The sequence below is a fragment of the Berghia stephanieae genome, chromosome 12, assembly GCF_034508935.2.
Source record: "Berghia stephanieae isolate SIO BIC M18660-M18661 chromosome 12, UCSD_Bste_1.3, whole genome shotgun sequence".
Taxonomy (NCBI): Eukaryota; Metazoa; Mollusca; class Gastropoda; order Nudibranchia; family Aeolidiidae; genus Berghia; species Berghia stephanieae.
The window spans coordinates 24,242,800-24,268,132 of NC_088371.1; the positions used below are offsets into that span (position 1 = coordinate 24,242,800).

The 25,333-nt window shown below is 36.4% G+C and overlaps 1 protein-coding gene across 1 annotated transcript; it reads right to left on the bottom strand.

Annotated features, from left to right (window-relative positions):
* Positions 1-3,215: 3,215 nt before the first annotated feature.
* On the bottom strand, positions 3,216-25,171 carry LOC144957879 (GTP-binding protein 4-like). The gene is made up of 16 exons (XM_078889378.1): positions 24,972-25,171; positions 24,001-24,171; positions 23,469-23,572; positions 21,916-21,999; positions 20,684-20,837; positions 20,137-20,229; positions 18,689-18,946; positions 17,694-17,783; positions 15,920-16,030; positions 14,737-14,829; positions 12,437-12,488; positions 11,660-11,760; positions 10,263-10,372; positions 8,951-9,107; positions 7,448-7,573; positions 3,216-4,985 (listed from the first exon to the last, which is right to left on the bottom strand). Exons 1-16 carry the CDS (start codon positions 25,014-25,016, stop codon positions 4,833-4,835), a joined length of 1,902 nt encoding a protein of 633 aa, XP_078745504.1. The 5' UTR covers positions 25,017-25,171; the 3' UTR covers positions 3,216-4,832.
* Between the last annotated feature and the right edge of the window lie 162 nt (positions 25,172-25,333).

The following is a 25,333-nucleotide window of genomic DNA, read 5'->3' on the forward strand; positions in this document are numbered from 1 at the left end:
GCTAGCAGTGTTTGCTGTTGGGCATCGTTTACAAGAGCCTGATGTTAGGCAAGATGACTAGATGTAATCACTTACACCAGTACAATGGCTCTCACTTCTTTGATTACGATGGGGGATGAGTTGTAGGCGGGGGGGGGGAGGGTGTAACCTTACAATGGACCGAAAGAATGCGAGTGGAGGGCATGAGATGTGCAAGCGAGCGGAACGAACTCACGACATAATGGGATGGGGGCGACATGGTGGTGTTATAAGATGCCTTGGGTAGGGGAGAACACAGCTTGTGAGTCCCTTTCTTTCTTATTGCCAACGCCGAGCAGTCAACATCGCTAGCGCTAGTCAGTTTTAATTTACCAGTACCAGTCAAGACATATCCTTGTTCAATACACCTTTATAATGGCCTCTAACTCTAAATCATTTATCAAGAAACGTAAATGTTTCACTCTTGAGACCAAAGCTATGTTGATTGAAGAGGTCGATAAAAAGATCTGAACAAAAGCAGAAATTTGTCGGTCGCATGACATCGCTCAAGTACCTTACACACCATCTTGAAAGATAGAAAAACCATCATAGCGGCGTATACCAGTGGACGATTCCAGCAGGAAAGGAAGAAAATAAGAAAGCCCGATTTTGAAGACGTTGATCGCAGTTTGTTGTTATGGTTCAACCAGGCTAGGAGCCTCAATGTCCCGATTTCAGGCCCCATCTTAATGGAAAAAGGCAATGAACTAGCAAAAACCCTAGGACACCAGAACTTTGACATGAGCATTGGTTGGTTGAATCGCTTCAAGGCCAGACACGCCATTTCAATGAAAGTTGTTCGCGGCGAATCAGCTTCAGTGTCGACCGAAACTATTGACAGTTGGAGGAAAGGTCAGCTGCAAGAAATCCTGAGGAAATACCAGCCCGGTGAAATCTTCAAGATTCCAAAGGAGAGAATCACACTGTTAATCGCTGCCAAAATGAATGGGACAGAGAAGTTGCCACTCCTCACAATAGGGAGGTTCGAGAAGCTGCGGTGTTTCAAAAATATTATAGCTCTTCCAACAGAGTACAAATTCAACAGAAAGGCGTGGATGACAAGTACGATCTTCGAGCAATGGGTGCGGAAGCTAGATAGAAAGTTTGTTCTGCAAGGAAGAAGCGTCGCACTCATTGTGGATAACTGCTCTGCGCACCCACATAATATGACTGATTTGAAGGCCATCCAACTGTTTTTCCTGCCGCCAAACACAACAAGTGTACTACAACCCTGTGACCAGGGGATTATCCAATCGTTTAAAATACTCTACAGAAAGAGGGTACTAAAACGACTTATTGCCACCATGGACAAGGATGGGAGCGCCGATAGCTACTTAAAAATGAGTGTGTTGGATGCAATGTACACCTCTGCTTCTGCATGGAACGATGTCAAGATGGAGACCATTGCAAAATGCTTTCGCCACGCTGGATTCAAAATCACCCCAACTACTCTTGTCTCCAACTCCAACCGTTGATTTGGACAATGATCTGTCAGTATCAGAAGCCGCGCACGATATTGTACCCATCAACGATCGCACCGATATCGACAACCTTTTTGACAGACTGAGAGACATAATGCCTCTGTCAGTGGATGAGAGTTTTACTCCAATAGAGGAGTTGTCAACTTCTGACATAGCACAATGTGTAACTGGAGAGAGTTCAGAAATAATAGAAGAGGAAGACACAACAGAAGTCGCCATCATTCCGTCAAAAGCAGCACTGCAGGCATTTGAAGTGGTTCGCCAGTTTTGCATGCAGCAAGAAAACGGCATGTCAGTGCTAGGGAGCATCAACGTCCTAGACAATTTCATCAATGACGTTGCCACCAGTACAAAGAAACAGTCAACAATTGACTCTTTTTTCAAACCAAAATCCATGATATAAGAACAAGTGTTTTTTTTATATGATAACCTACATTACCCATGCTATGTATCATGAATTTGCCTAAGATCTCGAGATTTGAATGCGTGGACGAATGTGGTGACTTAATGTAATCACCTGCAATGTTAGAATTAGATTGTGATTGTTAATATTTTTAAAATTCATGTTATTTTTTTTAATTGTCTGTCTGGAGTGTTGGGTGTGTGTTTGAATTCGTATTTTGTTAGATGGGATAAATAAAACTGGAACAATCCCCTCCCATAACGTACCAAAAAAAACATACCCCCCCCCCCCCCCCCCCACCACCCCAAAAAAACACACACAAAAAAAAAAAACATTCTTAATTGATCAACTATACTTAATGCCCAACGGTCATGTTCAACGATATCACTATCAGGGGAGATAATACAAAGAATAATTATAACCCAATACCCAGAGTAGGCCCGCGTAATTATTTCCCTTGAGTTTATTACATGATCTCTTATAACGAGAATCCTGCTATAACAGATTTTTCACACCAGTCCCATACATCTCGTTACAACAGGATTCCACTGTAGAACAAAACCAAGTTAATTTCTCATTCCAAGTCGAAAAGAGAGAGCAAGTTGGAAAAAAAAATATAGGGGGATAGAAAGCACAGTAAGTGACCTCCATGCACACTACCCGAGATCAGGAACCCCACCAAAAAGCCACAAAGGACTATTTTTTTACGCCCGTTTGCAAAGGCGCCATTAGATTAGATCCTGTTGCCTTGGCATTCCATGAAATCATGGGTTAATCTTGCCCAAGGAAAAGAACAAAAGTGCCCCGAATCTGAAGTGGGGCTCAAACCCAGGACCTTCCGGATCACAGTGCAATGCGGCAATGTGGTGTAGTGGTATGACACTCGCTTTCAGATTGGAAAGTCCTGGGTCCAAACCTCACTCGGCTCATAGTTGAGTCCTTGGAAAAGGCTCTTTACTCACATTCTCTCACCATGCTTGGGTGTAAAACGAGTACCTGGCTGTTAACAGCGTTGTCTGACCGGAGAAAAAAATCTAAGTTCGCCTAACATGCGTCATGGCCCGTCCAACATGTTAAGTGTTGCTTTTGTCCAGGGACCTCGTGAAGCGCATTGAGCACACTTAGTGGATATTGCGCTATATCAACGCCTTCTGCCACATTATCCCCCACAATTAATATATGGAAATAATAGATAGGACCAATGTTCACCAGTCTTCTACTTCTATGTGAAAATCCACTCCACACACCAAAGAATAAGACAGCTAAACTGCACGTTCATTCCATTGACAACGCAAACAAATAATGAAATAATATAAATTTGAAATTATCTTTATTTCAATAAATGGTTGCAAAGTGCTTTGAGCACATTTGGTGGACATTGTGCAACATAAACGCTCAAGGTTTATTTTTGTTTTAATTATCATATATTTATAGATAGAATGCGCTTGGCCAAGGAGTTCACAACATTGCCATCCGGAAGTATAACGGACCAACAGACAAACCCTGTGTAACCATGAACTTTTATAGTCTGGTTAATGCAGTTTAGTGAGAACAACTCACAAACGCGGATGGCAAAAACAATAACAAAGGCCAGAGTGACGTCATCTGCATACTATCTATACCCTAATACTCAAAAGCATTTCTCTATTGTTTTGAAGTATACATAAATCATCAGTGGATATCTCGCCAAAGACTGAATAGCCCTTGTACATGTCTGAATTATACGCAGTATGTGTTAGAAAGACATTGAATGCGAACAAGAAGAGTTGGGGTACAATATGTGTTGTTGAACAATCATAACAGTTTAATGAGAATAATCTACGAGTATAAGAGGTGGGTGTTTCAAGCCCTTCTTCAGCTGAGGGCAAAGAAGGGTTTGGGCTTAAAATCATGACTTCTTTTTTTTATTATTTTGTTGTATTCAATACAATTCACAATATAGTGATTCAGACCGTCATTACTTTAACATGTGGACTAATTTATTTTCATACTTCATCTTTTAAATTTAAAATTATGATACTTGACTTAAGATTTAATTATTTTGAAGCTCTGTTCTTTCAGTTTATAGACAATTATTTTACTGAAAGTAACGATGATCATTTTAAAAGTTAATAAATAAAAAATAAAATTCCCTTTATTCATCCCATAAGGGAAATTTTTCTTTAGGGTCTATTCCAAGGGAAGACGAATAACCCAGGCATGCGCCGCATTTTGAGCTCGGACGAGGCGGGTTGCTCAAGGCCACACAGCGTAGCGACGGGGGATCGAACTCGGTACTGTACGGGTACCAAACGCTGCCCCTGTAGTAGTGGTAGTAATAGGAGTAATAATAATAAAATGAGATAATGACAAAGCTTATTTACTTATTTAAAAGTAATGACACGGGAGAGGTCGATATATAGAACACTAAAAACAAAAATAGTACATAACAGATGATTTTCAAGGAAAAAAATGACTACCAGATAAAGGGGGATAGAATAGATAGCAATCGTGACTTCTAAGCCCACCTTAGGATCAAACATAACCAAAGACACATCCTCCGCAATCAAAAAGGCTTGGGGCTCAACGAAATCCTAATGACAACCCCACAGATTTTGTCGTGTTCAAGTTACAGTTGCATTGTACATATGGAATCAAAACTATGAACAGTACAATTGAAGAGTGGTTTTCCAAAACTCATGAACTCCATTTTGAGATATTGAGGATTACTTCCCCTAAAATTTCTCATTCGGTCTATTATTTTATCATATTTAAACTTCAAATTCACACAAATCTAGGGAAATTCCTGTGCCAGTTGATGCATAAAATAAAATTTACGTTTCAATTTATCTAATAGGGATGGAGAATCTCTAAAAGTAGAAAAACCGACTTAACGAGTTTTGGAAAACCAGCCTTCAATTGCAATACCAAGATTATCAGCATCACATGAATTATCTCCTCTGTGTCTTTCCAATACCCCTCTTGCCAGAGAAAAGATGTTTGGGTTTCATGTTGAGGATGGTTCTGTCTCCCTCTCCCTTTCTGGCTTGGTGAGCCATTGGCTTCTGGGCCTTTCTCGCTATCTTCTTTACCTTCTTGATCTCCTGAAGACACGAAATAAAATGAAAGGAATGGGTATTAAGTTAAGTGCAATGAAATAGAAGGATGGAAACTGTTTGTCTGCGGCCTATACCCTGACCCAGGGTGAAAAAGTCAATGATGATGATGATGAATGAAACGGATGCCACTTGGAAAGGTTTAAACAAAAAAGAAAACACATCCACACACACAAATTTTGACTTAAGGACATGAAGAATGAAAAGGTAAAAAGGTCTATAAATAAATAATTTACAAAGTTTTAATTCCACACACAAAGTAAGTTATTTTAAAAGAGGCACTTCTATACATGATGCGGGGACCAGTATCAATCTTTTAAAGCAGGACACCCCCTCTGGCCACCTCTCTCCATTCAGCAACTGTTGAGTAGCTGGATAAGTTCTTGTAATAGATGGAAGACCTACCAAAAAGGCAGCAACCAATTGCTACTGATTTAACTCACTCAACCCTAACACCGATTTTACCCCATGCCTATTTATTACATTATTCTGAGACAAATTATAGGCGTATTACCAAAGCTAATGTTTTTAGTTTTTACATGTTAGTGGTAGCAGTTGAATAAAACTATCTATGTACATGCTCATTTTTAATACATTTTTTCCAATTTTGAAAAGTAGCAAAAATCTCTAGGATTGAGTGAGTTTATGCTACAGAAAATGGGATATAAACTCTCACTCAATGGGTTTTGGGGTTGGTCCCAGAGGAGCATGGACATGAGGCCTAACACTAGGTACGGAAAACCCAAATTTAGATTATATAATTGTTGTCTTTAAGTTGCATTCAATAGGTAGAACTTTTTTTCCTGATTAAAATGGTATAAAAATTATTAAAATTGGTTAAAAATTTAAAAAGATATGTTATTTCGAAATTTGTAGAAAATCGCCCAAATTTGGGCTGCTTTGAAAGCAACCTTTTGTCCGTTTTCAAAATGCCGTATTTTCATAAATATTCAAGCCAGACCTCTGTAACTTTCTAACAATACACATCTTTTTATAAACAATATGTGTATTTTTTTCCTGAGCTCAACTCTAAGTAAAAAAGAAATAATTTGCCCCCAAAGTAGCTGACAAAGCCAAGATGTCAATTTCAACACGAAGTTTCGAAATATCAGCGATTGTGCCCCTTGCCTGAGCCGGCGTATGAGTGAAGTGAATACGGCAAATGTGTAGTTGTAGTTTCGTTTTCAGTTGGCTGGTGACCGCAAAGCTATAAATCTTGCTTTCATATACATCATTTTAAAGCTGAGATTTTAAACTTTCTTTTGATACAAGAATCGTCCAAATTTTCAAATTTTTCTTAATTTTTTTATCAAATTAAAGTTTTTAACTTGAAACTTCAAACTTTGAAAAAGATCATAAAAATGCGAATCTGGTATCGAATGAAAGCTTGTTCAATTTTCTTTCTGATGCAGCCATTGGCGTTACTATTAATAGCGCTGACGCGAACAGCCGAGCGGAGAGAAAAGATGACCGTCAGTTACGGTGTTCGAGTAGCGGAGCGCCGGTTCAAAAATCGGAGTTTAACCCTCTTCTTCAACTCAAAGCCATAAAATAACGGCAAATCCTATGAAAAAAGCATAAACATTTTTTAAAAGATGAAGATTTGAGATTTAATCTGATACCAAACACGTTTTATTTGACGGACTGAAAATGAGAAAAAGAGAGTGACGATTTGAGTTGAAATTCTCGGTTTGCCAATAAAGCCATGACTCGATAAGAGGGTTTGCCGTACCTACTAACACCACAACCAGAATGAATGAATAAATGAATGTATGAAATTAAGAATGAATGAATGTATGAACAGAAAAGTGAATAAATGTATAGAAGAATGAATATATGAAATGATGAATGAATAAATGATTGTTTTTATTTTTAGCGGTTCTACGGCGCTTGCAACACATCAAGGTGATATCAGCGCCAGTAAAAAGGAAGAAAATGGGATAGTAAAAAGTTCTAGAATTACAATTAAAGCACCCAAGAAAAGGTAAGACAAAGGGGAATTGGTTCAAATAGAAAACCAATGTAGATTCAGAGCACACTATCAAAGTACTTAGTTTGAGATCACCTAAAAGTCTCATCTAGACACAAGCACAGCCCCCCACTAAGAGGAATACACTCAAATGTTTACATATCATAATATGTGTAAAAGGAAAAATAACATAGTGCACAACAGAGAGATGATTTACAAGGAAAACAATATCATCTCCAAAAACTATACATTTGACTGTTTCCCTACCAGCCAGAGTATCTTGAATAATGAATGGATGCATGAAATGAAAAATGAATGAATGTATGCATAGAAGAACGAAATTATGTATGTATGGAACTGATGAATAAATCAACAATCAATTGAATAATGAATGAATGCATGAAATGAAGAATGAATGTATGTATGAATTAATGAATAAATCAGCGATTGAATGAATGAATAAAAGAAAAACAATACTGACCGTTTCATCCCTCATTCCAGACTTATCTCTCGGAGTCCTTGACAGAGATCGACCCTCTGATTCGGATCTGGCTCTCTTGAGGGGCCGACGGCTTGAGGATCTGCTCGTTGCTCTCACATAGTGGCTCTGCAGATATTCAAGGGAAGAAGAGATTATGCCTTGTTGGGATTTCTCTAATTATGTTAGCTAAGATCAGAATTGAATATTCAAAGGGTATTTTACAGGATATGAAAAAGTTGTAATCAGTAATAAAGTATTTATCAGACTTGCCATAGTGAGTAAACAAAATATGTGAGGCTGCCTGAGAAAACCCAGGAAGATGCGGCAAGCTTCGATTCGAGATATGAGCCAAAATTGAAGATAAAGTGTTACCCATAGCAACATATTTTATTCAGAAAAAAAATCATAAGTTGGGTTCTAATAGACATAGAAAGAAAATTGAAAGTGGTAAATGATCAGAAAGATGTGGTCTACACTACTGCAAACATAATTCAATTTATGAAACTTGTGCATCTTTCCGGGTTTTCCCAGCCAACTACGCATATATGTGTACATGAATAAAACATTTTTTAAAAGAACGAAATATCAATCACAGTATTTATCACAGTGAGCGAGTAAACAAAATCTAGACGTACAAAAATGAATATAACATTTTAAAAACAGAACAAAATACAAATCACAGAAAGTTTCAGCTCAAAACAATTCTTCACAAACCACAAAACAGTAAAATGTTAATACATCAGAAGAGAAAACAACCATTTGTTATATTCATTTTAGTCCTACTTAACTCACTCAACCCTAAAACCAACTATATACGTAGTTGCATATTTATTACATTTGACTGAGACAAATTACTTATAGGCTTAGAAGTCAAAGCTAATCTTTTTAGATTTTACATGTTAATGATAGTTGAATAAAACTATCTTTGTACATGCTCATTTTTAATAAATTCTGTCCAATTTCGAGAAGTAGTAAAAATCTCTAGGATTGTGTAAGTTAAGAACATGAAATCTATATATATCTTTTATGTTTGTTTTTAATGGTTTATTTTTACGGCGCTTGCAACACGTTTAGGTCATATCAGTGCCAGTAAAAAGGGAAAAAATGGGATAGTATGAAGTTCAAGAATTACAATAAAAGCACCCAAGAAAAAGTAAGGCGAAGGGGAAATTGGTTCAAATAGGGAACAGATGTAGATTCCAAGAGCACAGTATCAAGGTACTCAGTTTGAGATCACCTAAATGAAAATGTCTCACCTAGACAGAAGCACAGGTCCCTACTATGAGGAACACACTCAAATGTTTACAAATCATAATATATAAGTAAAACATCATCACCACTAACAAAATATTTTATTCTCTACTTTCTTCTGGGATTTATCTCCTACTTTCATATATTTTTGTTATAGTAACTCTCTCGATTTGTTAGATTTTACATGAGGGTAAAGTTAAGATAGGTAATAATGACCCCATAGAGATAAAACCCACACCCCATGGAACATACATCTTTGTCAGTGGGGACTTCCACTCCACGCGATTCCAGTTCTGTCTCAAGCTCTGCCTGACTTCGAGACCGTTTGAGAGATCTTGAAATGCGAGGCTTGAGACTTCTCCTCTTCTCTCTCGACTCAAGCATGATGATCTGTCTCTTCTCTCGTATCCTGTGGAAAAGGACAACAACAACAAAAAATAATAAATTTTAAAATTAAAAAAAAAATTTTAAAGTAAAGAAATCGTACTAAGTATAAATCGAAGTAAAAGGTTTTTTTCCCCTCCAAAAACAAGTTACAAACACCATCAAATGACATCACCCTTAAATCATCGAAAACAATGTGTATCTATCTAGCTTCCCCTTAAACTTGTTTTGTTTTGTTTGTTTTTAAGGGTTTTACGGCGCTTGCAACATATTAAGGTCATATCAGCGCCAGTAAAAAAGAAGAGAATGGGATAGTTAAAAGTTCTAGAATTACAATTAAAGCGCAAAAGAAAAGGTAAGACAAAGGGGAACGGGTTCAAATAGGGAACAGATGTAGATTTCAAGAGCACACCGTCAAAGTACTTAGTTTGAGATCACCTAAAAGTCTTACCCAGACACAAGCACAGGTCCCAACTAAGAGGAGTACACTCAAATGTTTACCAATCATATAATATAATATGTAAACTAAACATAATACAAATACAATGCATAACAGAGAGATGATTTACAAGGAAAAAAAATATCATCTCCCAAAACTATAACTATACATTCGACTGTTTTCCTCCCAGTCAAGGAACTCCGGCAAGGATCAGGACAAAACTAAGTAATCTCATTCCAAGACAATGACAGGAAACAATTGGAAAACAGGTATGGGGGGATAGAAGACACAGCATGTACCTCCCTGCCCACTACGGGAGGTCAGGATCCCCACCCAGTTCCCCTTAACTCTTTAACTAACGAACGCTTTCATCTTTTAAAAATAATCAACTCAACATCGTCCAAGATCAGCCTAAAATTTTTCCCCAAATTATGAAAAATAAACATATATTTATTTTTAAAAGAAAGAAAATAATAGTGAATAAATACCATAATATGATGATGATTAAAATAGATCAGGGTTGCCAATTCGGGAGGCAAAAATTAACTGAACTTTTACACAACCAGGTTTCTGGGTGTGCTGAAAACTTCAGTAAAAAAGACTTTTGTACTTATATTTTTCCATTTAGTAGGTGATTGGAAAATACACTGAGGGTTTATAACATAGGTACTGAATTCCGTAAATATATGGGAAATTGGCAACCTTGAATAAGAAAATAAATAAAATGTCTGCAAATTTTACCTTCCAGCAAGCTTTCTCATCTTCTTAGTGTCCTCATCATCACTCTCACTCATCGAGTAGTAATGGGCCTCGTCTCTCTTCTCCTCTTCCTTTTCAAGGGCTTCCAGTTTCTAATGGAGACACAATAAAATTAAAATAAGAACTGAACAAGTGTGTATGAAAGGTGCCAGACAAAGCAAGAAAGAAAATTACAAGCAAAAAGAAGGAAAAAAAAACCATCCCAAAAAATCAGTGTATCTCAACTCGGGATCAAACTTCAAGGCTTCTGATTACCGATCAGATCTTTATCTTATACTGGTGCCTGCTCCTTAATTTGTTAATTTGATATTTTCAATAAAATTAAACCGTTTAATAGAAAGCCACAAACAAAAAGTGGAAGTAAAAATAACATAATAGACAATTTCCAAGCGTTTCTACATTATTCAAAGACAGCCAAAATCATAACGAAAATATCCTGAAATGGCTGAGGTAGATAAGACTTAGGCCTTCCAACCCAGGGACTCCTTTGTCAGCATCTTGTATTTCTTCCTTGAGCAATTAACTTCTTCTTCTCCATTAAGGCCAAAGCTTCAGGCTGAAAATTGTATGGCCGTCTTTTCAGTAACAGGGGTTTTAGAGGGAAGCAGGGAGCGATTTTTTGGAAGTCATCAGTTGAAAGGGCTTGTTTACAATTGGTTGGTGGGGAGTTCCAAAGTCGGATGGTGGAGGGGAAGAAAGATTAAGATGATGGTTTGTTCTTGAGTGGGGGATTTCAAAATTAAATGCTGAGTTTGTTTTGTTGTTGTTCCGTCTCAAATGGTTAGTTGGAATTTCGAGTTTTCCGTTTTGTGCTCTGTGGAATACGAGGAGTTTGTTGATGGAACGCCTTTCATGTAGCAGTTTCCATTCAACTTAGCCCCTAAAGCTCACTTTACGGTGCAGACCTGTGATGGATGCCTGTGTTGAATAGGCATTCAGAGCCATTAACAGACCTGCCAACCCTTCATATTCCAAAAGTGGAATCAGAACGTCAGAAAATAGGAATTTTAGACAAAAAAATAGGAATTTTAGACAAAAAATAGGAATTTCTTAACAATGGATAATTCTGTATCGAAATGACCACCAATTTTGCCACAAAGACAGTATTTGGCACAGCTGGCAAAACTATATATCACATGTATTAGGTAATGGAATGGGGAAGGGGGAACGGAATGCAATTAATTTTCCCACTTAGCTCCCTTTTGGCAGTATTTTTCAAATTCACCTTTTTACCCCCTTCCCCCCAATAATAATAAAAATGATAATAATAATAATAATAATAATAATAATAATAATAATAATAATAATAATAATAATAATAATAATAATAATAATAATAATAATGAACCAAGCAAAAATAAAATATATAAAGAACCAACCTCCATTATCTCTGGGTCGATAAAATCTGCCACATTTTTGCCATGCCAAATCTCAGGGGCGTTGTCGTATTTTTCTTCCTCATTCTCCAATAACCAATTCTCTGTTTTTTTAAAATACATAAAGGACAAAAATAAAAAGTGTATAAGATTAAGACAGTCAAAACCATTCAATAATGATAAGAAGTATAGATGATAAGGCCCAGATCACAAGAAGATTAAAAATGAACTGTGACGTAGCAGTGGGGTCCCTGGTTCGAATCTCATTTGCAAAGGAAGATTTTATTCTTGTCTTCTGGCGCTTTGAGCTGTTAAAAATTGAGCGCAATATCCACTAAACATACTCAAAGCGCTTTACAAGGGGTCCCTGGGCAACAGCAACACTTAACATGTAGGACGAGACATGGCGCCTGTTAGGCAATATTACAATTTTTCGGACAGACACAACGCTGTTTACGGCCAGGTACTCATTTTACACCTGAGTACTGTGAGATTGTGAGTAAAGAGTCTAACAGGCGTCATGTCCCGTCCTGCATGTTAAAAGTTACTGATGACCAGGGACCCCTTGTAAAGCGCCTTGAGCGCGTTCAGTGGATATTGCGCTATATAAAAGCTTAATTTATAAAAGTTAAATAAGTAAAAGCCACTATTTGTGCATATGATTCGTAGCTAAGAATATTTTAACTTTAACATTACCAACAAAAAAATTCAGACATTTTGCCATGTCCAATGCTATGTCTGGACATGGCAACATTTCTTACAAAAACTTGTCCGACTTACTCCTCAAATCCAGTGAGTAATCATGACCCAACTCTTGCTCAAGATCCTTTTCCTGAAGACAATTTAAAAGGAAAATATGTTGTAAACATTATTCTGATCAATTGAAAAAACATTTTTATGGTAACAGTAATAAAAGTATTATGAAGCAAGAGAGGAAATTTGTTTTTTGTTGTTTTTTTTTAAGGGTTTTACAGCGCTTGCAACACATTTAGGTTATATCAGCGCCAGTAAAAAGGAAGAAAATGGGATAGTAAAAAGTTCTAGAATTACAAATAAAGCACCCAAGAAAAAGTAAGACATAGGGGAATTGGGAACAAATAGGGATCAGATGTAGATTCCAAGAGCACACTATCAAAGTACTTAGTTTGAGACCACCTATCTCTGTCTGTTTGTCTGTTTGTTGCTTTAGGTCTCTTCCAACACAATTGAGGTTATATGAGAGACCGCTGAAACAAAAAAACAAGCAATCTAACAAAAATAGTACAAATGTCAATCAAAATCATAACCTAAAGATATCATAAGCTAAATTATAAATAACCAAGAACAAACAGGCAGAAGATTTACAGAAAAAAAAATATCCCCTGTCAAAAATACAATCACAAACCAAAGAAGCAGGATAGGCTAGTAAAGAGAAGAAGAAACGACATCACTATCTGATCGTACACCCATGCGAACATCATAGGTATATGATTCAAGGGTGATGCTCCCATCCAACCACCCGCATGAGACCACCTATAAGTCTCATCCGGACACAAGCACAAAATCCAACAAAGAGGAATACACTCAAATGCTTACATTAAACATTAAAAATAACAAATATAATAATACATAACAGAGAGATGATTTACAAGGAAAAAAATATCATCTCCCAAAACAATAACTATGCATTTGACTGTTTACCTCCCAGCCAGGACTCCGAAGAGGGCCAGGAAAAAACCAAGTAATCCCATTCCAAGACAAAGACAGAAAGCATGTTGGATAACAGATATAAGGCGATAGAAGACACAGTATGTACCTCCCTGCCCACTATGGGGGGTCAGGGTCCCCACCCAGAAACATTATTCTGATCAATTGAAAAAACAATTTTATAGTAATAGTAATTAAAGTATTATGAAGCAAGAGAGGAAATGAATGCCTTTGAGATTCTTCATAAATAAGAACAAGGGGGGAGTGGAAAGTCCTATAAAAATTCAAATTAGTACTGGATCAGCAAAAAATGTAACTCCTTTACTCCAGTATTGAAATACCAGACCTGCATAGTACAACGAAAAATTCATAAATAATAACGTGAAGTTGAATGTAACGTTATCTATTTCTTCGAGCTTCGAGCTGCAACATTTACAAAACGAAAAATTCGTAGAATTACAAATTTTTGGCTCTATCTACAGAACTACATACAAATCTTGTTTAAACCTAAGGTTTAATTCCTTGGAACCTATATTGAGGACTTTGGAGTAATCTTTGGACAATAAAGAGGGCAGATTATTATTTATAAAGCTATCTATATAGTGACTTTTTTCTTCCCCGGGAACTACAATTTTTTGAAGTTTCAAGCAGGCAGCTCTAAAATACATAATATGTCAGTAAGTAAGTATTATATCAAACGAATGACAGCGTTGAAAAAATAGATCAACTCATTCAATCTTATCCAAAAGTCCTCAGATGTGTCTTCCTTGAATTTGGCTCAAAATGGAACAGTTTCTAATTAGAGGATAAGAACCAGTAACATTTAACTACAGGAAGAATTTTTTAAAAATTGGTTTAAACCTACTGTCCTGTCAAAATTATTACTTCAAAAAAAGAAGTAACTCAAAATTTGGTAACATGAACACCAGTCCCGCTTACTAGAAAATATAAAAATTCGTAATTTTTTTTAGAGATAAAAATTGTAGTCGCTGTAGTTGACTATAAAAATCAACAATTTACCCTCACCAGAGATGCCAATTTAGGAGGCAAAATTTTACTGAACTTTAACACAAACACATGGAGTGGCCCATTTCTGAGTGCTGAACTCCAGTAAAAAGAATTTTGTAATAACTTTTTTCCGTGTTTAAGCAGGTGATTGGAAAATGTACTGAGGATTTATAATACACTGAATTCCATAAATATATGGAAAATTGGCAACCTTGCCCCACAGGGATTAATTGACACTTCATCCCCAATTCTTTGGTCAAATATGCACCCCCCCCCCCACCCCCCCAGACACACACACACACAAACCCCCTCTATTTGTTACACTACACTAGAATACTTGGAGTTTAAGAAAAAAATAAAAATTTTAAAAACAAAACATGACTGACCAATTTGCGAGGAACGACCTCCATGTCCTCATCTTCTATTTCTTTCCTCTTGCGGGTGGTGCGAGCATTTGGGGGGATGAATGCTGGTCTTTCCTTTTCAGCAGAATAGAAACAAAGCAGAAAGTTTATTTGGCATTTTAACAAAGGTTGTCACCAGAAATACATGAATTGGGCATTTATATAGCGCAATATCCACTAACATACTCAAAGCGCTTTACAAGGGGTCCCTGGGCAACAGCAACACTTAGCACGTAGGACGGGACATGGCGCCTGTTAGGCAATATTACAATTTTTCGGACAGACACAACACTGTTTACGGCCAGGTACTCATTTTACACCCGAGTACTGTGAGAAAGAGCCATTTTTACTGTATTTGTTTTTATTGACTCTCTGAATCCTTGATTTGGCTATGAATTATTATTATTATTTTCTTAATGGTTTTTTTTTTTTTCACTTAAAATTGATAATTTATATTGTAAAGTGCCCAGAGCTTGTGTTTTACACAAGAATGAGCGCTGTATAAGTGTGTATTATTATTATTATTATTATTATTATTATTATTGAATGAGATAATGGCCTCGATTTATGCAACTATCACATATTGTTTTCTTTAACGAGACTTTTTTTTAAAGACAGAACTATACACATGCTTTACTTTTCACCAAATGATAGTTATTTTAATAATGTGTATCTCTCAGACAGAGTCCAGAAGTTTAAAAATGTCGGTGCGTGTGAGTGTGTGTGTGTGTGAGAAGAGAGAGAGAGAGAGAGAGAGAGAGAGAGAGAGAGAGAGAGAGAGAGAGAGAGAGAGAGAGAGAGAGAGAGAGAGAGAGGAGAGAGGAAAAGAGAGAGAGACAGAAAGAAAGAGAGAGAGGAAGAGAGAGAGGAAGAGAGAGAGAGAGACAGAGAGAAAGAGAGAGGAGAAAAAAAAAGAGAGAGAGAGAGAGAGAGAGAGAGAGAGAGAGAGAGGAGAGAGAGAGGAAGAGAGAGAGACAGAAAGAAAGAAAGAAAGAGAGAGAGAGAGAGAGAGAGAGAGAGAGAGAGAGAGAGAAAGAGAGGGAGAAAGAGAGAGAGAGAGAGAGAAAAGGGGGCAGAGAAACATAAGTCATTTCCCCAGTATGAAAACAATAACCTTGTAATTAACCCCCCCCCCCCCACCACCCCACAACCTCCACCCCCTTACCTTTTCATCCCTTTTCTGTGGCATGGCGACATAAAGTCTGTTGCTGACTTTCCCCACTTTGTCAGACTTCAATTTCTGTTCCACCCTGTAGGCCAGTAGGCGTTCACAAGCCTTTAAAATACAAAGGAATGAGAAAATTATGACATGATATGAAATGAAGGGAGCCAGAGAGGTGCCAGAAAACAATGAAAAATATAAACTTTATACAAGAAACAAAGTGAGTATTGAATTGAATTCGTATCACTTTTCCAAACTTGTCTTACCGTAATATGTTTTGTTTTATATCACTGTAAAGCGCTTACAGCCTGTGACAACGCGGTAAAGCACTATATAAATGCCATTTATTATTATTAGTAGTGGTAGAAAAGTGCCAGAAGACAGCGATTAAAGGTGCTTGCAGCACATTTAGGCGCAAGTAAAAAGCAGGGATGCCAATCCAGGAGGCAAAAATTACTTTACACCAAAACACTTAACTGCTAGTATCTGTATTCTGTCTCAAGAAAGAGGAAAACAAATAGTCGTATTTCCTAAGCAAAATGTATGAACTGATAAAAATCAAATTGCAGGATTTTAAGGGGGGGGGGGGGGGGGAGCGACATTAAAAATGATGAACTTTGACCCAGTTTGCTAAAATTATGATTTTGGTGGGATGTTGTCTTGTGACCATTTCTCTGAATAAAAAATTGCATGAGAACTTCATCTTCAGTTTTTTTCGACTCAAAATAATGTATTTTGTGACCCATAGTATGGTTAAACCCTGCCCATTTTTAGTTTCAGTGGACTGATTTCATGAAAGAATATCAAATAGTCTTTATAACTAAGTAAAGGCAAAAACATATCAATGAAAAGTACAAACTCTCCTCTATCTTCAACAACCAATCACTTTGATCTTAATTATGTCATGTGGTCACAATCCAACCAGGGAGTGAGAGGAGAGTTTCCCTAAACTCGTTTACTTTGACTTTGAAATGCGTTTTTCTCAAAACTGCAATTTTCGTCACTAAAAACCTATCTCCTCCCTCAGTTTTCAACCAATCTTCTTCAAACTTTCTACAAATGAGTGTCATACAAATACGCAGGTCCTCTAGGAGCCGGATTTTGAAAGAAGAAAAAAAATTATGAGTAATTTGAAATTATGTAACTTTTTTTCAAGGGGAATCATAGAGTAATAACTTTGAACGTAATTTTTAAAGTTTCTAATTAAAAAATTAAAAATCGGGCTTCTAGAGCCTCTTTATTTTCCTTATTTCTACCTCTGGCCAAAATACTATGGCAATCGGTTAATAAACAAAAAAGCCTTTGACTTTTTTTAATTTGTTGTTTATTTTCCAATATGGCTTCATTTCCATAGCAATGGGCAACTTTTTTCGAAAAAAAATTATATGCAATCAACCTTCCCAAACATATACATTATGACTGTGCATAGAAGTTTAGGATATTTCATCAAATAAAGAAATGACCCTTTAGTGTCCCCCCCCCCCCCCCCCCTAAACCACTTTAGCATAAATAACAACTGGTTAATAAATAGCATTCAAATTATCATATATAATAAGACTGATTCAAACAAAGAGTAGAAGTAGAATATATAAGGGCAAACTATCGAAAATCTCAACTTCACACAGAATCAACCCTGGCCCCTTTGAGTGAGAAGCAAATGCTCTACCAGCTGAGCTGTCGGGACCCCCCCCCCCCCCCCCCCCCCCCCCCCGCTGGGATGAATAAGAGAATTTTAGTTATTTATTTATCAATCCGTGTACCTATGTTTATAACATACCTGCTTTTTTACTTCCATCACACCATCTTCAGTCACGTTACTCATCTCTAACACCAGCTCGGATTCAGCATGAAATTCCTCGATGATTGCCTGCAGGCAAAAGGTAGAAAAATCGATTCTTAACAAATAAAAATTATTTTTAAAAATGAGTAGAGCAGCAAATCTCAAATGCATAGAAAATAATAACCTCTGGTACTAAAGTAAAATTAAGAGAAAAAAAGATTTTTAATGAAGCATTAAATTTTAAAAACACGGAAAATAGTATAATCGACATGTACATATACATGCAGGTCTGTCATCCAAAACCACATATGGGCCTAGTTTAATATTGTTGTAATGGACAATATGTTGAATCATTTTTTGAGATTTCCAATACAACAATGAGACCATAAGGAATTGGGTTATCAGACCTGCAAATAAGTGCATGCAGAGTATAATCAAAGCTTTCAACCAAAAGTGCTTAGCATGATTTTTTTTAACTTAAAAAACAGGATTATTACAAACGGTTATTATATACCACAAGAGACAATTTTTAAATATTCAAATTAGACTTTTCTTACTATATTCATAAAGCATTCTGATAGCCATGGAAAACACTTTTGAAATTTAAAAAATCCATACAAATTTGTTTATTTAATGAGAGCAAATTCATTTTTCAATGTTCTGTCCCTTGTTATAATTTGCTAGCCAAAAAAAGGACATGCAAGGGTAACTTCCATACATATAAACAGTCCATTTTTTTTTTCTTTAAATTTTTCCTCCAGATTGCCAAATCAGGACAATGCAGATTTTATCAGGACAGTTGACCCTGTGCATATCTATATTTTTCTCATAAAGACAACCCTCTTTTCCCCAGGGAGCTCGTCCGGTTTAACGATATCAATTTTGTTGAAGATGATGACCAAATCAGGATAGTGCAGATTTTTATCATGACAGATGGCCGTTATGCATATTTATTTTTCTCTGATAAAGCCACCAGTTTTTACACTTATTACCTTCTTGTCCTCAGGGAGCTCGTCAGGTTTAACAATATCAATTTTGTTGAAGACAATAACGATGGGTCTGTTGCTGAAAGACGGCTTGATGTTTCTGTACAAGGAGAGCTGCTCGTCCAGGTTATGTCCGCACTGCTCCGAGATGTCCACGATGTAGAGGACCACGGCTCGAATGTGAATGAGGGCAGTGATGGCCTGCATCTCGATGGAATTGCGATCTTCAATGGGGTGGTCCAGAATTCCAGGGGTGTCTATTACCTGATTGCAGGGATAGTAAAAAGTTCTAGAATTACAATTAAAGCACCCAAGAGAAAGTAAGACAAAGGGGAACTGGGAACAAATAGGGATCAGATGTAGATTCCAGAACATACAACCGATGTACTTAGTTTGAGATCACCTATAAGTATAAGTCTCATCTGGACACAAGCACAAAATCCAACAAAGAGGAATACACCCAAATGCTTACATTATACACTCAAAATAGCAAATATAACAATAAGTAACAGACAGATGATTTACAAGGAAATAAATATCATCTCCCAAAACAATAACCATATATTGGACTGTTTCCCTCCAGCCAAGGACTCCGGCCAGGGCCAGGACAAAACCCAAGTAATCTCATTCCAAGACAAAGACAGAAAGCAAGTTGAAAAACAGATATAGGGGGATAGAAGACACAGTAAAAACCTCCCTGCCCACTATGGGAGGTTGGGAACCCCACCCAGTACTTAGTACGTGATCACCGAATTAAAGAGACCAATCCAGAAAAAAGTGCAGTACCCCAGTAAGAGGAATACACTCAAATTTTAAAATATTATATCTAAATTATTTTTTTCTTTTGAAAAAAAAAAAAACAACAACAAAAATTCCAAGTTTATCAGTACATAACAGAGAGAGGATTTACAAGGAAAACAAATATTATATCTGAAAACTAATAATATACATTTGATTGTTCCCTCTCAGCCAAGAACCAGGACATAACAAAGAATAACGCAAAGTTCAATATAATGGGAAAACACAACAAAGGCGACCTCCCTGCCCCCCATGGGCAACCAAAAGACCCAGAGTGATGTCTATGTAGATGAAAAAAATTTACATAGCACATATCCTTTGGATTCAGTCCTCAATGTGTTTCGCAATACTGCAATATGTGACACTGAGAAGTTGAAGTACCCAGGGAAATATAGAAGTGTAATAAGTTTAACCAAAGTCACTCATACATTTTGCTTATTATTAAAATAGAATAAGAGTACCAAAAAAAAAACAAACAAAAAAAAAGACATAATCCATTATAAAAATTTCAACTGGCTTCCAAAATTGTTCAAAATACAAAAAAACAAAACAAAAATCAAAATTAAAAAAACATTTTTTTTTTTTTTAATTTTTAAAAAGGTAAAATGTTCAAATTTCAAGGGTCTCAAGATCAAGTAAGACTAAGATTTCCTCACCTGCCATCTCAAAAATTTGTAATCTGTGTGCCCGACATACAATGACTTGGTTGTAAAGGCATAGGGCTGGACTTCCACATCAGCTCTAGATATCTGGGACACAAAAGAAACGTTTTATATGAAATAAACAATAAAGGAAAGGAAACATGATCATTTCTTCTGAATTCATGGTGTGGAATGGATTTCTGACAACAAAATAGAAATCCATCTAGACTTACTTACTAATCCGAACCAGCGACCACCTGAGCTCTAGCCCTTCTCGTCTTGTGCCATGACATAGAAGTTAGACATCTTTTGTAGTTGTTCCAGGTGAATATACAGTGTGTTACTGATGCTTCGATTTGGTGGGAAATCCATCAAGACAAATGGGTGTGGCTAATGCCATTATGTTGATGACAATCACTGCACTTTGATAACATCCTCTCTAAAAGCAGACAATTGTCTTGATATCCACACTGCAACCAATGCAGGTCTCAGGCATTTTAAAAATCTTGATAGGTAATCCATAACAAAACAGACGAAAACAATTTCAGGTGCTACAACCCACCTTATTGATGAAGGACGATTTTCCAACATTTGGGAAGCCCGTGATGAGAAGAGTTCTTGTGTTTGGGTCAATCGAAGGCAGACGGTTGATGTGTTGTCTGATTTCCTCTAGGTACAGTAGATTCTTGGACTGTCCTTTGATAATGGTCACCATTCTAGAACGGTGGGAATAATAAAAATAAGAGTTTAAAGTCGTAAACAGCATGACTCAAGAATCTGATTTGTTTTTATTGTTTTTAAGGGTTTTACGGCGCTTGCAACACATTTAGGTTATATCAGCGCCAGTAAAAAGGAAGAAAATGGGATAATAAAAAGTTCTAGAATTACAATTGAAGCATCCAAGAGAAAGTAAGACATAGGGGAACTGGGAACAAATAGGGATCAGATGTAGATTCCAAGAGCATACCACCAAAGTACTTAGTTTGAGATCACCTATTAGTCTCATCCGGACACAAGAACAAAATCCAACAAAGAGGAACACACTCAAATGCTTACATTATACATTAAAAAATAACAAATATACTAATACATAACAGAGAGATGATTTACAAGGAAAAAAATATCATCTCCCAAAACAATAACTATGCATTTGACTGTTTCCCTCCCAGCCAGGACTCCGACCAGGGCCAGGAAAAAAACTAAGTAATCTCATTCCAAGACAAAGACAGAAAGCATGTTGGAAAACAGATATAAGGGGATAGAAGACACAGTGTGTACCTCCCTGCCCGCTATGGGAGGTCAGGATCCCCACCCAGCAAGAATCTGAAAATACGCCTCTACGGCAACAATTTGATGAATGAAGGTAAAAGACAGCAGGTCTGAGACCCTTTGCCAGGATGAGGGTCAGCTAAATTGATCTATATTTGAAGGACGGGTTTCTGGCCAAATTTTTAAATATTATTATATTATTAAAGCGCCAGTATCCACAAATAGCGCTCAGAGGGAGGTGCTTTACATAGTTTTTTTTTAGTAACATACATGTTCATTAATTCGACTACAACAAAATCACTACAACAGTCACACACATATTATGTTTGATATATACAGGTTTTTCCAGAGTATGGCACTTGACTGGTTAATATAAGCTAAAAAAAAAAAAATAATAATAAATAATAAATTTTACAGCAAGGTTAAGAGTCTGACAGCCTATTTTTTGTGCCTCACTCAAATTAATTTCATAAATTACAGGATGCTAGGATTAAGCATAGATTGTACTCGACAGCATTCACCTACCTTCCTAGAGCAGCTCTTTTCAGACATTTACATCTGTACATGGAGTCTCCATACTTGAGAAGTTTAAGATGGTCCTTTGCACAGCTGGGATAGAAAAGCATTGGAAGTAAAGAAAATGAAAAAGGTGATTGAAATTTGTGTAAAAAAAAAATAATAATAATTTCCAAGAAAGACGAAGAATTGAAAAAGAAAGTCCTGGGACTATTCTTTTTTCTTTACTTTTTATTTTTTTGGTAACATTGGGAAATTATAGTAAACAATAACAGCTGACTGTTCAATGAACATGATGATAAGTCGATCAAATCAATATTTATGACTCAAGTGTTGAATAAAATTTGAGAATTTTTTGCAATTAATATCAATATCATATACATTTAGCTCACTTATCGTAGAATTCTTTCCTAATGTAAAGAGTGGAAAAGGATTAATATATAAATTTTACAAAATTGATTGTATTCAAAATAATGAGAGGAACCACTAACTGGTATAGATTCAATGCAAATACTCCCACCTCATTTTCATACTCACTAACTGGAAGGTTGACACACAACCTCCATAATTAAAATGATGGCATCTGTTTTCAATGGGATTTGAGGAAACAAATTTGAATTTTCAATAAAATCATCATGACATCTAAACAATCTCATTATACAAAAAAAAGAAACATCTTCAAGGCAATTTTAAAGATCCTGCAAAATTTTATGACGATTGGTCGCATGGTTTTGGAGCCTCAGGGTTACAAAACATCCAATATGCCAAATATATAATATAAGGTGGCAGAAATCAAAGGAGGCTGCAAGTTATCCCGAAAACAAGAAAAAGAAAAAGAAAAAAAGACACACAAATACACAAAAAAACAACAATAAATATGTTTCAGTGAATGACAAAATCAGTCGGATGGTAAAAGGTTTGAACTGAGATATTGCCGAGTTTAGTTAGAGGGTCAATCTTTATCAAAAATGAGTTCTTGTCATAAGTGATTAAATCAACCCTTTTTGTACATCTTCGGGAAATATCAAAGCTTAAATTCATTTCTAAATATTTTTTTACAGCTAGTCAAGTTGAAAAAGTATGAAATTTGAGAAAAGTTGCTGGATACCTTTCCCATACGTCTGATCATAACTTCATGAAAAATCACCCGATTTACTTCAAATAAAGATTAAAATGGTATGTGGAGCATATCCTTCCAGAAAATGAAAAAAAAAAAATGTAAATCTAAAAAGTTCACCCTCCGACTGATTACGTCATGCACTGACACATATTCAGACCTGCCGACTACTATGAAAAATTCGTAAAAATATGACATTTTTGGCTTCAACAGCAGAAATAAATAGACATTTTTGATTCAATACAATGTGTTAAAAAAAGAAAACTTTGGTGCCACAAAGCATCTAATCAGGGTTTTGAAGGCATATTTAATACTGTTAGGGGTAAAATATTGATTTGTAAAGTTAATTATAATGACTTTTAATTCTTCCCTCTGAAAACTACGAATTTTTAACATTTCAAGTTGGCAGGTCTGCATATTAAATTATAACCATGAAGGGACTCACTCATCAATAAGCTGTCTAGCCCTGTTGATTCCTCCCAGGGCCAGTTTGTAATGATCCTGGTTGTAAAGAACATTCATCAAGGTGCCATAGAAAGGATGCAAATCCTGAGGGAGAGAGAAAAAAAAGAGAGAGAGAATGTTAAACTCCGTGGAGTTCCTGATAACCAAGTGACAAAGCCTTCATTAACTCATAGCCTGACAAGTCTACTAAAAAGTTTTTTATTTTTTTAAAAACCTTTTAAATGAGCTCAAAGCGCTTAGGTCCCTAACCAACAACAACACGTACCTTGTAGAACAAGACATGACGCATGTTAGACGATACTACAATTTTTTCCGACAGACGTCAACAGCCCGGTACTCATTAACAGCGCCATATGTCCAGAAAAAATTGTAATATCGCCTGACAGGGGTCACGTCCAATCCTAAATGTTAAGTTTTACTGTTGGGCAGGGACCCCTTGTAAAGCACATTGAGCATGTTTGGTGGATATTGCACTATATAAAAGCTCAATGTTAATCCAACCAATTACTTACTGTGATAATCGGAAACTCAGAGATGATCAGAGTCAGTTTGTCATGAAACGTTTGCTGGGCAAATTTCACTTTTCTCATGTAAAACTCTCGGATTCGAGATATTTTGTAATGCTTGTGGATGACAGTTGGTGTTTTACGCTGCGTCTTTGACAAAACTATATCCACGAAATCCTGAAAAAAAAAAAGAAAGAAAATTATCAAAATAATATTATAATCAGAAATATACAGGCTGGTATCCCAATAGGTCAACTGAAGAGAATACGAAAATTGTTTATTTCTTTATACTTTTAATTTTTTTAAATAAATAAAATTAAAATGGGCATTAGAAATGTTAGGGGAAATAATCCTCAATATCTCAAAATGGAAAAAAACAACGGCGTTACAGAAAAAAACAACGGCGTTACGCAGTTTTGTAAATCCACTCTTGAAGTAAATATGGATCAGTGTGGCTCGTCGTTACGGTCTGTGCTTCGTACCCTTTACTACTTTATTCATCCCCAAGTGCCCCAGGGGGAAATTTGTCTTTAACTTTAAGTAAGCTCTATTCCATGGGAAGACTGGAATAAGCCAGGCGTCAGCCGCAATGCAGTGCCACAAAGTGAGCTAAGGCGAGGTGACTTGCTCAACTCGAGGCCACACAACGAGGTGTGTAGTGGAACTGGAACTTCGTACCTTTTACTTTTACTTTTGGGTATGAAGCTAAGACCGTACCGCTGAGCCACATTGCTCCTTAGCACATTCACACAAATCTGAACTTAAACAACTTGGACATTTGTCGAGAATGAAGAAACAGGTTATGGGTATGATGAAGGTGATGGGAATGGTATGGGACTCGGGACACGAGAAAAGTATGAAAGAATGATGAGAAAGCAAGGTGTTGCATCAAGTTAGGCTAAGGAAAATGGGAACTGTTACATTACTTAATCACTGTCTGATAAATATAAATTGAAAGAAAACTCTTGTTTAAATACCTTGTAGGCTGGCACAGCTGTTATTTGTTTCACTATATGAGCCATTTTGTTTCTATAAAGTTCTTTACTTTTTCATCACCTCATCAATCTTCGCTCCGCCACCTTACTTTCGTTTTGGCCTAAAAAGGAAGATCCTCGTGGACAAGAAGGGGACAGTTCAGAGTTTTTGTTGTTTCTTCTAATAAAAGAGCTTCTAATCTGGGCCTTCTTACTTCTCTTTTTCGTCTGTTTGTTTTGTTTGTTTTTGTTTCTGTTCTGTTTTGTTTTGTTTTTTTTTTTTTTTTTTGTTTTTGTTTTTATTTGTTTTTGTTCTTTGATAGTTTGCTGAATTTATTTGTTCTGTTTGGGGGCGGGGGGGGGGG